General features: G+C 40.0%; 2 protein-coding genes across 8 annotated transcripts; one reads left to right on the forward strand and one right to left on the reverse strand.

The window, feature by feature from the left end:
* Positions 1 to 28: 28 nt before the first annotated feature.
* On the reverse strand, positions 29 to 815 carry LOC125760958 (NADH dehydrogenase [ubiquinone] 1 alpha subcomplex subunit 7). Its single transcript, XM_049421602.1, has 4 exons — positions 643 to 815; positions 461 to 549; positions 298 to 390; positions 29 to 230 (listed from the first exon to the last, which is right to left on the reverse strand). Exons 1-4 carry the CDS (start codon positions 706 to 708, stop codon positions 176 to 178), a joined length of 303 nt encoding a protein of 100 aa, XP_049277559.1. The 5' UTR covers positions 709 to 815; the 3' UTR covers positions 29 to 175.
* Positions 816 to 1,120: 305 nt separating this feature from the next.
* On the forward strand, positions 1,121 to 16,081 carry LOC125760954 (sex-lethal homolog). 7 transcript variants are annotated; one of them, XM_049421591.1, is made up of 6 exons: positions 1,121 to 2,664; positions 3,756 to 3,801; positions 4,720 to 5,052; positions 6,308 to 6,600; positions 6,714 to 6,877; positions 11,727 to 16,081. In XM_049421591.1, exons 1-6 carry the CDS (start codon positions 2,618 to 2,620, stop codon positions 11,810 to 11,812), a joined length of 969 nt encoding a protein of 322 aa, XP_049277548.1. In that variant the 5' UTR covers positions 1,121 to 2,617; the 3' UTR covers positions 11,813 to 16,081. The 7 variants fall into 7 exon arrangements, with proteins under 7 accessions (XP_049277548.1, XP_049277549.1, XP_049277551.1 ...); XM_049421592.1 differs by having other exon boundaries at positions 6,311 to 6,600; XM_049421594.1 differs by having other exon boundaries at positions 4,735 to 5,052.
* The last annotated feature ends 1,995 nt before the right edge of the window (positions 16,082 to 18,076 follow it).

The following is an 18,076-nucleotide window of genomic DNA, read 5'->3' on the forward strand; positions in this document are numbered from 1 at the left end:
AATCCGATTTCAAACATTCACCATTCAGTTTGAAATTTGGATTGCACGAACACACCAATCTTTTATTGGACGAAGAAAACAGAACTTTATATCTTCGCACTCGCACTTGATCAAACACAATAACACTTCGCTAGTTTCTCACTTCCATCGTTCCATCTACAGCAGAGTCAAACGATCAATGTTTGTCCCAGCCATACGACTTGCCGGGTGTTGGTAGTCTTGCGGCCGCTCTGCAAAACATGAATAATACAATTGAAATGCGACTCAATAGATCTAGCTTTGAATGTAGCGAATTACCCCTTTTCCGCCAGTAGCTTTTGGGTGGACAAATCAATCGGTGGAGCTACTTCGCGACGTGCATCACGGATCACGTAGTGATTTGCAGACAGCCTGAAAGAATAGTGAATTTTGATGACATGCTGTAACACACAGAGACGCAGATTAGAGCATATCAACATACTTATGCGCGGGTCCATCGGGTAGATTCGGTGGCGGTTGAGTTCTGGCCGCAATTCCATCCTCAAAGCGGAGCGCATTTGTGTGTTCTCGCTGCAAATACAAATATTCGGCAGTGAAGATACATTACATAATGGTAAGTATTGCAAACCAAATTTGTCATCGGTCACTTTAAGAACCACTTACACCGAGCAGAAAGTTGCGCATCTTTTGCAGCAATGGCGAAATATCACGGCGCACGACCCCAGACATGTTTCTTGCCGTAAAAACGCGCTAGATTTTGAAACAATGCACTTTCGCTAGTTGCGCCCAGCTGTGTACGATAGCCCGTGCGAAGAAAATCAATGTTTTGATTCTGTTCGGCCTAATGACAGTTTGCATACATGATCGATTATCCGTGGCGTTGCGTCCATATTGTCCACTCGAAAGCTTAAAGTAATTTATTTCATGTTTTCCGATTTGGTCCATTTTTCGTAATTATAATACCAGGAACTACGTTCAAACAATCAGAACATTATGTTACCATTTATAGAAAGCTAATTAGCTACATTACACATTTCTGCTGAATAAAACATAAAATTTATTCTTGACCGGATTATTCGTGCATTTTCATGGCCTGCTGTGTATGTACACGGTAGCTGTCAAATGTGGCCCACGTTGTTGTTTAGTGTGTGTTTTCGGCCGTGGTAGTTGTGTAGGCGAACGGGGCAGTAGCAGCCTAAGGGCAAAAGATATAGGATCGGTCGGGTGTAAAGAAGCAGCGAAAGCGAAGGAATTTTCAGAACTTCGACAATTTTCCTCTCGAACGGTGCATATTCTTTCTTCGAGTGATAGCGTGCGCGTCGCCGTCGTCCCCGCGGTGCAAGGACAACTGCTTGTTAATCAAACTGGTGGCCCAAAAAGTTGGTACTGCGAAAAGTTAACACGAATTAAGGAGAGGGAAAAAAACGCATTTACCCCCTCATTGATGGGAGCAGCAGTACGGGAAGATATCTGGATATTATCAGGCTTATTTGGGGGCAAAACAAAAAGAAAAACATTACAAAAGTTGTGTTTCGTGCATCGTGGAAAACACCGTCACTACACTACACGAGTTAAGAGCAAAGCATAATTTCTGTCGGAATACAGAAATTCTGATTACTGCAGTAAAATCGTCTTCCCTACAGTGTTTTTTTTTGTGTATGTGTGTGTTGGCTACATGCAGGTGACAGCTTAGAGCAGCGAGCATATAGGGAGGAAGGCATTCAGATTCGATAGGCCTGGCTAATGTGATATGCATTGTGTCGCGACGAAAGAATTGCATTCACATTACACGAAACGTTATCAATTCCTTACACTATTGCGCCAACGACCAATTTTCGTGCCCATTTGCTTGTGAGTCGCTTGGTGAAAATATTTTATTTTTGTTCCGATCCGATCGAAAGCAATTGGCACGGAAAAGCAGCATCATTAGTAGGCCTCGGAAAAGTCCGCTCTGTGACACATACGCTCGGTGGAAAAACGTTGCCCGTGTGAGCGAGTGTGTGTGTGTGTGCTTCGTCTCGCAGAGGAAAGCAAGAAAATCCCACTTCTCACAGATAGACCAGCAGAGTAATCGGAAAGAACATCATCGAAGCAAACCGTGGTGCGTTTAGCAAAAAAAAAAGGAAAGCTCTTTACCCCAACGTCGACGATTAGTGCATACACAACAGTGTAGAAGAACAGTGAAAAGTATCTTCTCGCGCCCCAACATCACTTACGGTTCGATTTTCTTAGTGTGGTGTTTTCGTTTTCGTTCTTTCTTTGCTTGCCCGTGCGTTGTGTATCCACCGTTCCCTTTAGTAGTGAGGCAGATAGGCAGTGTGTTGTCTCGTTATCAGTATACGTTGAAGCATACACAGGCAAAAACCTGCACGTCGGAAGGCCTATTTGCTAGAGAGCGACTTACCTCATCCTCGTTGTGTGCTGCAGCAGCAATCAGCAACATCGTCATCGTCGTTCGTCCTGTGCACTTGCACACACAAGTGTGTTGGCAGGAAGAAGCAAGAAGGTGGTACGTGCGGAAGTGTGCGGAAGAACGTGGCAGAGTGGCAAACAAAAAAAACATCATCTGAATAAGGGGAAACACGTAGCCTGTTGTGTGGCGGATACGAGGACAACGTGCGCAGCCACGGCGAGGAAAATGTACAGTAAAATGAATGGATATCCTTCGTCATCCTTTCGATCAAGGTACGGTTTGGGGCTGCTGTAAACCAATCGTGTTCAGCACACAACAATTTCGAAGAGGGAAAAAAAACCGGGGCGAAGGGATATTTCAAATCCAACCACATTGATGCTACTGTCGCGTTGAGCATGATGTGTTTTGGGTGCTTTGTTGTGTGTGGAAAACCTAGTACGATATACACACACACACAACGGACGGAGAAAAATCAGGATGACCCAGTCCGAAGGACGACAACGATGGAGAGAGAGTGTGCGAGTGTGCGAAAAAGAGCGAGATCATTATGATGACTAAGAGGTGGAGACCACAGAAAAAAAAACAACTGAAATGTGCATACAATGAAGAGCACACGAGTGTATCGTATATATTGGCGTTTAGTGGAATAGAGTGGAAACATCAAGCCAGGGAAGCGTCCGAAAGGGCGCAAAGGAAATCGATAAAAATGATCCACTTTGAAATAATAATCAAGTCGCCTTCAGAGCCGATAGTAAAGGACTCGCTGAAAACATTCGGGCACAACCAAACACACACCCGTCAATCCTTTCCCAGCATTTAAGGCACGTGCAGAGGCTGGCGGGATTTAGATGGGCGCAAGCACATTATGCTGCTGTGCGTCGTTTAACGCGTCTCACGCGTGTGCGTGCATGTGCCTTGCCGATGGGCCAGTTTTCCCTCACACCGAGGATATCAATCCTCGTCCGTCCATAACGTGGAACAAAAATATCAATTCTGTTTATGAATTTATTTTCCATTTCCCAAGCACCCCCTCTTCCCCTCCCGAAAACCAAATGCATGCCTTCAAACAGATTGCTTCGATCGAGAGGGGGGGAAAAGCATCCTCGAAAGGGCATCGATTGTTACACGGACCCGGACACAGTGATGGGTTTTATTTACATTTTATGTAATTTTATGTCGACAACATTTACATGATTTTCTTCTGTGTGCCTAATTCTAACAATATGTTTCTATTTCGTTTCCTTTTTTTCTCTCATTTTCGGTTCTTGTGTGTTTCCCCCCCGGTTCCAAACCGTCGGCACAACCACTTACAACGGTTTCGCGCTCGTTGCTACTCTATGACACGTGCTCGTGGAAAATGTAGCAGTGGTCGGCTTTGGGGAATGTCACACTCGCTACCCTCCGGAATGGTATGATTTGCCTGTATAATTCCAATCAAAGCTCGCGCTCCGTTGCGCTTACGGTGTGCCTGGTTGGAGTGCACTGGTGATGCTGATGCTGATAAAACGAATCCCCTCACCGAATGGGGATGCTTGTGCTGCGATGTTCGAGACCGTTTGCCTTCCTTAGCAATGATTGCATAGAGCCTGGCTGTAGGCAGTACGTTTGCAAATCGCTTCGAAACTGACGACGCTTTTGCCACCACGACACACCAAAAAAAAAGGGACATTTGAAGCTCTGGCTCGTCAGCTGGCGACAACCTGTCCACGAGTATTGCTGCATTACGACGGTGACGTCGGATCGGTTCTCGTGGCGGACGAAGACAGGGCCATCGCACCACCGAACGGTACGGCTGTATCTGTACGGTCGCTTTTGTTGGCAATCGACCACATTAAGGCTCAATCCGTTTATTCAGCCCGTGTACCGGGCGCTTTTTTTACTTCTTCTACGGGTGCATAAATTTTTGCTCTGTTTTGATGAAGGGGATGCTAAACCCCTGAGGAGGGCGGTCGCATTCGGATGGAATGATACGTCTATGATTGTCTCGACCATTCGCTTCGTTTTTTCCAAGAATCATCACGATGAAAGATTAAGTTCAGATATGCTGATCACAGCCATAAATCACCCCTGAAGCGATGGTAAATACAAGTGAAGTGTGTTACGTTTTCCGCAAAAGACGTTTTCCAGCTCGGGCAGTCTTGCAAGGAACACAAACGCGAACGGAGAAGGGTTTCTTCTATTCGTTTTGCTGGCACAATGGTTTTAGTTTCGTTTTTGGGGCAGCATCCACCAGCCTGTACCGCTACCAACCGTGCTAACCGTGTGCGCGCGTATTTAGCGCGTACGGCGCGCATAAAAAAGGTTCAAATTGTTCTGCAATCTTCCAGTCAAACTACCTGCAGGATGCCGACTTTTCGTCGTATTCGCGTCCCCGGATGTACGGCGATATGCCATCGAGCAGTACGTTCGGCGGTGGTAATCCGTCGACACCGCACCACCATCACCACCACAACCATCATAGCCAGCCGTCGCATCATCACACGTCATCGTCCAGCACGAGCTCGCTGACCGGTGTGAACTTTGGTCCTGGATCGTCCGGCAATGCCGGCACAAACCTGATCGTCAACTATCTGCCGCAGGACATGACGGAGCGGGAAATGTACTCGATGTTCTCGTCGATAGGCCCACTCGAAAGCTGTCGGCTGATGAGAGATCTAAAGGTATGCTCAGCGGAAAGATACACCAAAAACATGCCAGATTCGTATGCTTATCTCGGTTTTCTGAACGCCTATAGGGCGGGATGAGTTGCCCAATTTACAATTAGTTTTACGTGGCGTGCGTTGTGTAAATGGAAGACAAAAAGGAAGTAACTAAATGCCCCTAAAAACCTATCACGCCCAATAGCAGACACATTAGTAGATAGTCGATGAGCAAATGAGACGCTCGGCCGTACAATTTAGCAACGAGCATTATCATCGCTATCATCATCACCATCATGGAACGTCATTCCTATTCGTAATAGTGGCCTCGTTAGTGGCATCTTTTCTCTCTCTCTGTGATGGTGACTGCAGTAATTTAGCATTAGAAATAACATAATTGCGGCTTAGGTGTAATGTAGGGCACCCAACCGAGGGAGGGAAGTTAAGGTTTGTAAATATGTAAAGGCACATTGCAATGCTCTAAGGAGTTGTATCGATTGGCTTTTGGGGGTAAAGTGTGCATTTTTTATTAGTTTTGCTATAATACTCTATCGAAATGTCGTTTTCAGGCTGAAACGTTTGTTCAATTTGATGTCAATTTGATTGGCAAAGACTATGCAAACTACAGTGGAGCGCCGATTATTCGGGTACCTTTTATCCAGCTGTCCCATTAGCCGTGCAGCTCGGAAATGACAATTCCGAAGGAGAATTGACATATGAAATGCAAAACCGATGATGGCAAGAAATAAAAGCTTCAATAGGGAATGATATAATTTGCTCAAATTTGAAAAAAAGAACAGATTTATTTTGCAAAGTGCAAATATGAAAATTAACATCTAGCTTTACAAAAAAAAATCTCTCCATTACATACTAAACACTAATATTTAACAATAAAAAGAGTTGTGCCTATTATCCGTGATATTCGCTTAGCCGGCAATTGCTGAGTCCCGATGAGCTCCACTGTATTATGTTTGTAGCATATTTACCTTGAGAGCAGTTTATCGTAGCATACATTACCTCTATTCCCTTTTTTCCCCCTTTTGAATGTCTTCATTACGCAGCCATCAATATGCCATTAAAACTTATTCACATTAGCTTACCATTTTAACGTTGCTTTCATCGCCTGGATATAACTCCTGCTAGCTAATATGCTGGAATTATCTTACGGTGTGAGGCACGAACCGTGATTTTGCTAGTTTATTGTTTTCTGTCTGTTTGCTCTCTTTTTTAATACAACCCCCCCAAACGTACTGTACATTCGTGTTTGGAACCGAAGCAGACTGGGTACAGCTACGGCTTCGGTTTCGTCAACTACCTAAACGAGGACGCAGCACAACGGGCGATCAAGTGTCTGAACGGGTATCCGCTGCGCAACAAACGTCTAAAGGTGTCGTACGCACGGCCCCAGAGCGACGACATCAAGGAAACGAACCTGTACATAACGAATCTGCCCCGTACGATCACCGAGGAGCAGCTGGACATCATTTTCGGCAAGTACGGTACGATCGTACAGAAGAACATTTTGCGCGACAAGCTGACGGGTCAGCCACGTGGTGTGGCTTTCGTACGGTAAGTGCAACGCAGCCGGGATATATCTCCGGCGACTCTTATTTGTTGCCATCGATTAATTGCCTTCTCGTTTTTTATCTTCCCTTCCCATGTGAAATTGGATCGGTATGTAGGTTCAACAAGCGCGAGGAAGCACAGGAAGCAATATCGGCCCTCAATAACGTGATCCCGCAGGGTGGTAATCAACCACTGATAGTACGGGTCGCCGAAGACCATGGGCGAGCCAAGGCGGCACTCTATGTACCCTCGTACAACTCTATCGTGCACAACAATAGAGGTAGAGTACGAATGCGCAATAATCCGTACTGAACAATCATCTGACATATATTCATTACACACAAACACACATACACACGCCCAGATAAACATACATCTACATCCTGATAACATCCTAGCGTACATGTTCGTGAAGGGTTTTCCTAGCTGGTTCCGAGTTTCCCAGTGCGTCACAGCACAGTTTCGGAACGAGCTTTGAAAATAATCGTGAAGCGAAGGCGTCCCTGCATTCTTCATAATTCGATGCTTTTACCTTGAATGTTCCATGTGGCTCACTTCGGAAACTCGGAATCAAACGAAAATAGTGTACTTTTTTAATGATTGAAATAGAGTTCATAAAACCGGGAATATGACTTTCGAAAAGTCTTTCTCAAATTCTGGTTCTGTTCATTTTCGAAACTATTTTTTTTTTCCTTTATTTGTTGCTTTATGCAGAATAGTTGTATTTTATTAAGTTCTGTGCGCTCCCTATCATTATCGATTGGTTTACTATTTTTTGCAACTTTAGTGTGAGTGGCTTTTAGAAGTCACTGCAAGTTTGCGACTGTCGTTTTAAAAGTGTTCTGTTGTATGTCTATGCCCATGTTGCCAGTACTCTTTAGCAAAGGCTGGAGCAATGTACTTTTTCCTTGCTTTGTTTCAATATTTGATAGATTGATTTCAACTAGCTCTAGCTGATTTTTATTTTAGTAAAACACAAACAAGCATGTTGGACCTCTCGTCCGCTTCTTTCGACTAATCTACTTTAATAAATGAATGTTGGCAAACAGATAAACAAGCCGATTTTTTTTTGTTCCATTGTCGTTAGGGACAGAAAAGGAATGATTTTGCGTTAGCTTTCATATCTACATCAAGCTAAGAAAAAAGATTTACCAAGCAAAAGAGTGAAAAAGGGCCAATGTCGTTTCGTATGTTTGTATGTTATTCGTGTTAAGGGTTGGGACTTTAACACCACAGTAGCCACCCACTATATATAGTTCGTTTAATTTATGGTAAAATAGCATTATTGCTTTAGTGTTAAGAATTGCACTCTGTGTGTTGGAACACTATAATGGAAAGGAGCAAATATCCCTATACAATTCATTAACAACAAATATGTAGAGTAATACGGCCAAGCCAGTACTAACTAAAACAGTGTTTCGGTTGCCTGTAATAGCCAACTTCAGTGCATTCGTTAAACAAAAACAAAAAACAAATTGCTAAAGATTCGTTTCTTTATTTGCTGTCCAGTTTGTTTTGCTTTCGTTTCGATCGACTATTTATTACGTACCTACTGAAAAGCAGATAACTTTAGCATTTGTGGCATGAATATTATATGTTTTCGCGCTACATACACTTTAGCTACTTTTTTTTTCTTTTTTGCTTTTGTCTCTGTTTTATGTAATTAGTGAATATTCATATATTGTTCGTATTTACATCATTGGGTTATTTGTGCACGCTGTTATAAAAAAATATTTTTGTTCAATACCTTCTCTCCTATGATCATTTTAAGGAATAAACAAACAAACGCTATCATGTTTATATTTCGGGGTTTGCATTGGTTCTATCGCTCAACAAGAGAACGTTACTATCCGTAAAGGGTAGTACCATAAACATGCTATAAAAACAACTGGAAAAGCAAAATTCACCTGGGTAATGAGCTATAAAATCCGCTTAAGTAAATGTGAGAGAAATGCATACAGACAGTAATATATATATACAGACATGCGTGAATCTCACTAGTCAGCTGTCTGATCCTTTTTATGGAGATTGGAGATTTTTGTTTTTACCTAATCGACATTGAACAAAACGACCAAAGTCAATACAACAAGTACATTAGCGTTTTTTGCAAAAATAGTTAACCAACAAAAAAGGGAAGGAATGTACGGTTGAAGGCCAGGATATATAGTGTTTTAGCGATAAGAGTCGGTTAAAAACATATCCATAAAAGGAAGCGTAGCGGCAACAGAATTCGTTATTATATCGTAATAAAACAATATGATAGCCCTATCAATGTAGTATCAAGAGTTTTTTTTTTTGAAATAGGTGATAGCTGAGATGAAATACTAAACCGTAAGTTTAATACTTAAGATGACGATGTGTTTTTTTTTGGTTAATAATTTATGTTTGTGTGTATATGGTTTTGTTTTTAAATATATTTATATTTTTAGCAGCTTTCGATGCAACCATCCAATAGAAATCAAGTCGTTAATAGTGCAATAGAAGATGTCCATTGTGCCCGGATTTCATTATCCTTAGATTCTTCTCCTACTCACGTAATGCTTTACCGCTAGGATTGGTGAGCTAAAGCTAAATGTACATTGTATAGTTGGCCTTTCGTTTAATGTAACGCTCGTAGGAGTGGAAACATTCGTTACTTGTGTTCCGCTACTTCATCTCATCACTATTTTTCATGTAGAAGACCGAGAACCAGAACCCGTTTTCTTATTTTTTTATTTTTTCTATTAAACATTAAAACCATTTGCGCCTGTTAACCACCCCAATATCTCTGTGCAAGTGCAGCCAAATGCGTTACACTTCTCTGTCACGCTGTCTAACTATCCTGTAGATAGTGAGCTGTATATCCTTGGCTTAGTTTATTTCTGTTTGTTTAATACTTAGTTCATAACTGTTTACTGTGACGATCATGTTTTCTCAATACTGTTTGCTGAAGATTCAATGCTGAAGAAAGCGATCCATCCATACGCTTTCGTCGTCACCTTCCGCAACACGTTTAGATGTGCTGTCCTCCTTGATGGTAGATCAATCACTCTCTGTAGGCGAAACATGTTGCTTATTCACTGCTCACACACACGTAGATGCAATGGATGTGTGTATGATTTTTAGTACGACATTTTGACATTCATTTCGATCGGTCGGTCGGTAGAATGGTTTCATTTTCTTCTATTTCTCTCTCTCTCTCGCCCGTATGGCTACTTCCAACTACTACACACTGTTCATTTGGAGTCATGTCCAGCAGTACTACTCCCCCCCGGGGGGGATGGTGGAACGCGTCAAACCACACATTTTAAAAAATTTGATAATGTTTTCTTACATTTCTATTTCTCGCAACGTTTTGGAATACCTGCCCTGTGTCTACCCTGGTGCTCTGTGTTCCTGGTTCCTGTTTTGCCTCTTGCCTTCCTCGTACGTTGGCACACGTGCCCTTTCGCTCGACACAATTGCGCCATCATTGCGTGGGGAAATACAACGTGAACGTGGGTTTTATTTTTTGCATTAAATTGTTGTGTGCTGCGGCATGATGATGCCGTTCCAGCCGATGGATTGGACTTTAGCAACAGGAACAACATTGACTCGTACCCTTACTGATATTTAAGGTACTACTAGATAGTAATATGCGTAGTCGCTATTTTAGGCGTTTAGGCCACTAAGTGAGGGTCAAAACAGCGCAGTAGGAGTGGTAGGTTATTATGGAACACACCGTAACGCACTGTAACGCACGGATTAGACTGGGATCGTAACATGCGGAAGATAACGCGTTGAAACGCGTTTGATCGTAAGTGTAATGGAGCCGAAAGAAATGAAAAGTGGTGGTGTTGCAAACATTTGTGAGATTAATATGTAAGATTTTTTATACACAATAACTCAATCAAACTAAACCTTTTTTTTTCGTTAAAGCAAAAACTCTATAGACTGTGCGTGTGTGTGTATATGTACATAAAGGAAAGCAGCAACAGAAAAGGGGAAACTAAACTTAGATTGTAAGTTTTGCTGTCCGGTAAAAGGATTAACAATATTAGTAGAAGCAGCATTTATATCAGAAGGTAGAACCAGATATCATTCCCTTATCTCATAGATAAGATTTAAGCGATCTGTATGACGAGAATATAGGATAAGAATTTATCTTCCAGAAACTGATGTACTACGAAGGACGAACGGCTCACTAGATATTAATATGTTGTTCGAGATCTAAAGAATCGTAAGAAACATCCAAAACAAGAAACAAAAATATACATTAGTATCTGAATTAAATGCCAAGGTACAACGGTACCACCAAGAATGATCAAACTCAATACTTCGTAATAGTTTCTAGCACAATTGTTTGACTAATGACAAAAAAATGTGCTTCAACATTCTTGCAAACCTGTTGCAAAAAGGCTATATAGGCTTGGGCCATACTACTGTGGCTTATTAAAACTTTCCAAAAAAAAAAGGTTTCGATCAAAAATAAGCGGGGGCGCTACGATAGCGACGATGTTAGTAAAGTTTTTTAATGACACTTTTTCAACGTAGAACTACAGTAAATAGGCAATTCTGGCATTTGTTTGTATAGATAATTAGCATTAGCTGCATTACTGTTTGAGTTGTTAAGAACTAAAAACAAAAATTCCCCGCTATTGTTGAGAATAATTTATTTTAAGTTAGTATTTAGTCATATAATGAAACTAGTTTTAAACTGCTTTTAAAAGGGAAGACACTTGATTACTTGATCGACTTACTTTCCTGTTCACTATCAGGTTATAGTAACAGTACGATGATCTCAGAAGGGTAATGTTAAATGAATACAATCCACTCATTACTTTCTTATATGCTTTCTAGCTTTCGTTCATTTACGCACTCATTTACGATATACTTTCTATACTATTTCTGCCCGCAAAACATCATCTAACTCTGATACGCAAAAAAAGAACACACATTTTTATCGTAAATCCACATTACATTTTTTGCGATCTATCTTTCATCTACTAACAGCAAACATTATCTCTCTTTTCCATTCCTCGCCAATCCTCTGCATGTGGACCGCTGCCAAACTGTGGAACCCTCCTTTTTGTACTCTCCACATCATCACTGTACACTTTTCCTTCCCAAAAAAAAAAACGATCTCGTCCACGCTTCGTTTCACATTTCAGCACTGCTTCCCCGTCAGAACTCGATGAAGTATAGTGATCGTACGAGTGGGCTGCTACGATCGCACCATTCGTTAATATTTTACTAAGTTTTCGATCGCGATCGTCCAGACGGATTTAGCATACGGAACGAAGGATACCGTGGAACAGTTTGCGAGGAATTTAAGTTTGTGATGTACTTTCTACCAGCATCGAGCAAAAATCGTTTCTTTTTAATGCATTTTAGGGAGCGTCGATGGTTGACTAATTCGCTGCCGGCGGACTGAACGCAAAAAAAGGTTGTAAAGCTAAGCGAAACATGCAAAAGTGCTAAGCTTCAAACTACTCATCGGTCATTCCGTAGGAAATGAATGTTAAGCAATTAAAGTCGTGAAGAAGAGTGAAAAAACGCAGCTGTGAGAAGAAGCTAAAATTACGGAAATGGATCAACATCGAGTGAAGCGTGAAATCGAACAGATTTTATACACACAAATACCCGTGTTCAATCGAAACAGCATAATGATTCTTCCTATTTTGGCTAACCTTCCGTAGAAATAATGGCAATTGTAGGTGAAAAGGTTGATTTCTGCGTGCTACTTACAATATTCCATTTCTTGTTTCTTTCCGTTATTTTTGTTGGGTTACTGATAACACCAACCAACTTTTAGCAACTCGACCACGAAGCTAGTAAAGAGTGAACAGTATAGTTAGAACAAGTAAAAGTGGTTGTTTTAGAAAGAAGAAAAAAAAAAGATTTTTGAGAAAAAAATCCTCACAAACGCTAGCAAAACAAACCGCTGTAGCAAGCCGTTTTTTCCCTCATCGAAAGCATTAAAATCTCTATATTAAAAAAAAAGAAAGAAACGGAACTAAAAACAAAAAAAATCAAGCCATAATTACGAATGAAACAGGGTTCTACTAATACTCATTATAGTGTGACAATGTCAACCTGTAGAGATCACCGATCGCCGGTTTAGAGGTTCATCAACTGTTAGACATTTTCTAAACGCACTATTTTAATTGTACAGTTTGCAAAATTCAACCAATGACTAAAACTTGTGCTGCTCACTAGCCACATCTTACTATCGGCGCGGTTTATTAACAAAAAAAAATACTACAACTACAACTTTTCGAACGAAGCTGTACAACTGGACTGAAAGCCTTCGGCACCTTCAATACATGCATAATTCCTTGATGTTTTAATGGGGTGTTTCATACTAGAGCTGGTTCAGTGGCTACGGTGTTTGCGTTTGGCATAGAATCGCTTCCTGCGTTTGAAAAAAATCCCTTTCAGCTGAACACTTAAGAAACATAATCTGCCAAGCTATAAGTCAAACAAAAATAAAATCGAAATAGGAGATCTGTTCTGTTAGCCAACAAAAAAAATCACTCCACAACAAGTGTATATATAAAGGACGCAATTAACATGCGTCACACGTGCAAAGGAAAGAGCCTAACTAACATGAAAAAATTTTGAGCCTACAGATGAAAACGGTGATTGTGCTTAGTTATGAACTAATGCGGGAATTGAAGCGAAAAGGAAAAGACTTTTCCGGCTCTTATGGTGACAAGCAAACAATTGCCATAATCGGCAGTAAGCAATTTCCTTTTAATTCCCATCTTTCTCGACTTTGGCTGCATCATAATTGTGTTTAGATTTTTATTTTTCTCCATGCGTGTTAAAACATTACACCCATGCAAGAACACAGCAAGAAGATCAAATTATAGAGAATCATTCTAGGAAATAAATGCAAAAAAACCAAAACGTGATACAACTGAGCGTGACATTAAGATTTAAACAGCAAATAGTTGAACGAAACGCAAAAATGTACGTATTATAGGGTGATAGGAAAGGAAAAGCCATACGAATCGATGCAAGTGTGTTGTACAGTGTGTAAAAGAAACAAACAAACAAACAAAAAAAATGCAAAACCATACCCAACCACCAGTAAGTAGCTCCTTATTCGGCGACATTCGTCCTTTGTATTTTTCCAAGCAAAACTCTGCGATCCCCCGGTGCCAGTTGCACCAGTTGATAATCCTTCTCTATCCATACCTCATTAAGAAGTTACACAAAAGCAAACCAAAACAAAAAAAAGAAGCTAAACACAGCAAGCATTACGACTAGCGAAATCAGTGCGCGAAACGAGTTCCGATACTATTACGCTAAATTTAATATAAAAAAAATCAAACTCTTCCTCCTGAATACGAAGCAACAAAAAAAAAAACCGAGATAGAATTCCGATTTCAATCAAAACGCCATAAATTATGACATTCACCTCTTTACAGTACGATACACATCCGATTTTTCCGGGCTTTAGATTAGCATATTTGATCTTCCATAGTGATTAAAGGATGATTGCGCTCTTGGCCGCATTATGTTTTCCGCAAACAGTGCAATAAACGAATACGCATACGCAAAGGAAGGTATCAGGGTTACGAGAAGAGAATTCGTTGAAAGACGTGAAAGTGTATTAAACCTTTGGCTCATTTTTTCCTTTTTTTTGGGAATTAATTTTAGCTTGCAAAAACTTTACTTTACTAGTAAAACACTTGCTAAAGTTTTACGTTTGCTAATAGTATGATAAGAAAATGAAGTGTTCTGTTCTGTTTTATGCTGTTGTAAGAAAAATAAGTTATAAAAAAAGAACAAGAAAAGAAAAGAACAAAAGGAAAAAAAGAATACAAAAGAACCTAGCGTTGGAAGAAGCGAATGTTGTTACTATAAAAGGAAGTAATTCAAGAAGAAGAAAAAAAAGTGGCGGATACTGTTTACATGTTATGGCACCAGGAAACTAAGTAGTACGAGATAGCTTGAAAAGACGAAAAAAAAAAACATTTACGTGTCTTATATATTGAACCAATGGCATATATACATATAAAATATATATATATACAACAAACAAAAATATATATACATTCTGTTTGTTCTCCTATTCTACGAAACCTAATGTTTAAAAAAACGAAAACAAATAATAACGACAAAAAAGAGAGAGTAAAAAGAACGAACCATAGCATAGAGACGACGAACCTGCATTACACAAGGCAGACAAGAGAGAGAGAGAGAGAGACGAGAATTGCAATATATATAGATTCTGTACCGTAGTGCAATTGTTGTGTGTGTGTGATTGTGTGTGATTGTGTGAGCGTTTGTATATAAATATATATACTTATGCAGGATGATTAAAAAGAATCCTTTATCTTGTCCTTCAGTTCCATTCAGCTGAAAATGTGTTCCAAGGGAATGTCTTCGTTGTACGAAATCTGCCGATTTGCTGATGATAAATGTACAGGAAATCTAATTAATTTGTCAATTAACAATAGTTGAGTGCGATAGAACCACTTGCCAGTAGTGATTGTAAAGCAAATACTACTGTTTACACTTAAATGTATTGTATCCATTTTTTTGCTTGTCTGTTGAAAAAAGAGCCAAAAAAAAAGCGAAGCCAAGTGCTTTAAATGGTGGAAAAACAAAATGAATGAACTGCTACTGTTTGTGTTGGGAAAGTATGTATAGAATTATAAGCTTCTTAAATTTAATTTTCACAATTTACAGTCCCTTCCAGCTTAGCTCTGATTTGTGTTAATTACGGGTTAAATTAAGCAAACTATCGTCACAAATTTAATCGCAGTGTGTTGTAGTATGCATGGTGTGTGATATGGGTGTGTTCAAGTGAGGTTTGAGTTGTTTTATTCACTCGAATAGCAGAACGTCGTGTAAAACACGAAAAATAAATAAAAAAAAAAACAAACCAAAAATAAAATAAAAACAAATAATGCGAAAACATTATCCAAAAAAAAAAACAAAACAAAACAGAAAAGAATTGAAAAAACGAAACATAAGATCTAGTTATTAGCTGTGATTTTTTGGTTGTGTCAACCAGAGCAATGTATGCAAACTATAAAGAAAGTCGTACTAGTTTCGATTAAAGTGGGTTCGGCAGAGAAGCAAGAAGAAAAAAAACACTGTGTATAAAAATGAAATAATTCATTGACCGAACACAATATGAAAGCGGTAGGGAAACACGCGTATATTGTTGGACAGTTACGAAACTTAGTACTTAGGAAAAGAAAAAAGGAAAATCCGTAGAAACAAACTAAAAAAAAACCACAACGTGTAAGAACCACTCATATAGTAACAGAAATGCGTAAACTTGTAGTTGAAACTAGTGAATCCGAAATATGGCCACATGTCGTATGATCGTCGTTGAAGCAAAAATAACAGAACAAACCCCCAAAAAAAAAGGCACGTTACAATAAGAAGGAATTTCAAGGAAATTATGTAATTCTGCCCCCATTAAGAGGTAGAAAGAAAGAGATAAAAAGAAGCTCGAAGAGATATAGTTGCTTCCAGAAAAAAGGAGAAGAAACGAAACAAACATAATACAACTGAGATGAAAACAAAAAAGGAATAATCAAGTGTGCGGATGACTTGTGTGATTGGAATTATGAATGAATGAAACGAATGTCAATCGTGTGTAATTAGGAACAATGAAAAGCATAAAAAACCGAAGCTGTAATCGAACAAACGAAACAAGGAAAAAGAACAACTCTATTGAACTTAAGCATAAGCGGTTTTTCTCTTCCCCACGGTGTAAGCCACGTGTTTTATGTGCTGTTGCGTGCTGAACGTGCTTTAAGGCCGGCCGCAAGCGGACAGATTTAGATGATGGGTCCTAATAGGACGAAATTGCCCCATGTCAGTTGCCTAAGGGACAGACAGTATGTAAGCAAAAAGGGAGGGAGACATGCGCGCGCGCGCGCGTGTATGCGTGAAAACAGGCAGAAGATTTTTTCCTAATTAATTTAAATCAACATCCTGTAAAGTATTTATAATTCATAGGTAATTTGGAATTGGAATTTCATCACATGGACACAATGACACAATGACGCATGAAGGACGACGAAACGTAAGACGGAGTAGCGGATCAAGCCGGTTGGAGGCTCTTGGAAGGGCGGAATAGCTATTGGGGGGACCTCGTAAAATTTAGTAACAACCTAGGCCTAGGCTTAGTAAAAATCTTTTTTCCAATGTTTCTGATTGAATGTTGTGTACCTACCTGTATGTTCACCATACACATTTCAATACACTTTTGCGAATTTATAACACAACACTCGCCTAAAATGGCCACATTTTTCACGCAATAAGCGAATCACGACTTCACGCAATAAGCTTTATTTTTTTCACCAAAAAAACAACCAACACTTCCTTTATTTCTTTTCACAAAGGCACATGCACACACTTCAATGGACTTTGGCACATTTAAAACACTCACCAACAATAGCCACATTTTTCAAAAAAACACGAATTTACGCAATAAGCTCATTGAGAAAAGGATTCACTTTTTTACCAAAAAACAACCGAAACTCCTTTTTTTTTCTTTGCCCAAAGGCACATGGACACTCGTATGCCCTTTGGCACATCTAAAACACTCGCACTAATATGAACACATTTTTCACGTAATAAGCTCATAGAGAAAAAGACATAATTTTTTCACAAAAAAAAACCGACCCAACACTTGCAACACAAACACAAATGCAAATAATTTGCGAGCTTAGTACATGCATAGTGCACGCACTGATTCTAAATTTTGCTTCCACTCACACACGTACTCTACCGGCGTCGTTTGCGTACAGCAAGCGTTGGAGGAGTTAGAACGCAGGTGCGCAGGTAACAATTCGCTTGCTATCACTTAACCACGACCACCACGATATACCGTTAGTTCCGCATTGATGACTTATTCAATCCCGAAAGACACTTTCTTCAATGGCGTCCTTAACGGTTTTCTTTACCGTTTTGTCAAGCTTTACCGTTTTTTGTGCAAATTTTTCATTACAAAATGATCGAATCTTCTTTCATTTAAACACTTTTCGCTTTTGGTGTATAGAAGACACTCGATCGCCACGAAAAAATATTACGAGAGGCAAGCCAACACTGGAAACAATTTGTTCATGTGCGAAATAAAATTCTTCACTATTTTTATATTACATCAAGACAAGATATACCAACAATTCTTTGTATAAAATAAGATCCTCTAAGATCACTATTTAGGGCACCGAAAAGTTGCTGCTAAACTGTAACTGTACCGAAGTGTATTACGGTCCCATCGCTACTGACCACAATTTCTCCTTCTCTCATGATCGCGTTATCTCTCGTGCTTCGTTATCACGACACACCTACACAACTATAATTCACGAAGCGGCCGCCCGATCTTCGGACACTACGGTCGTCCTTGAGAGACGAATTCGCTTCTCTCTCTCGATCAAATCCGTTCTTACATTTATGGCATGGAAAATGTTTCGGGTTCTTCGACGTCCCCCTGACCGTCAGGATCGTTGGCTTTGACCGGCGCAATCCTTGGCGGCCCACCTAC

Source organism: Anopheles funestus, chromosome 2RL (assembly GCF_943734845.2).
Source record: "Anopheles funestus chromosome 2RL, idAnoFuneDA-416_04, whole genome shotgun sequence".
NCBI classification, from domain to species: Eukaryota; Metazoa; Arthropoda; class Insecta; order Diptera; family Culicidae; genus Anopheles; species Anopheles funestus.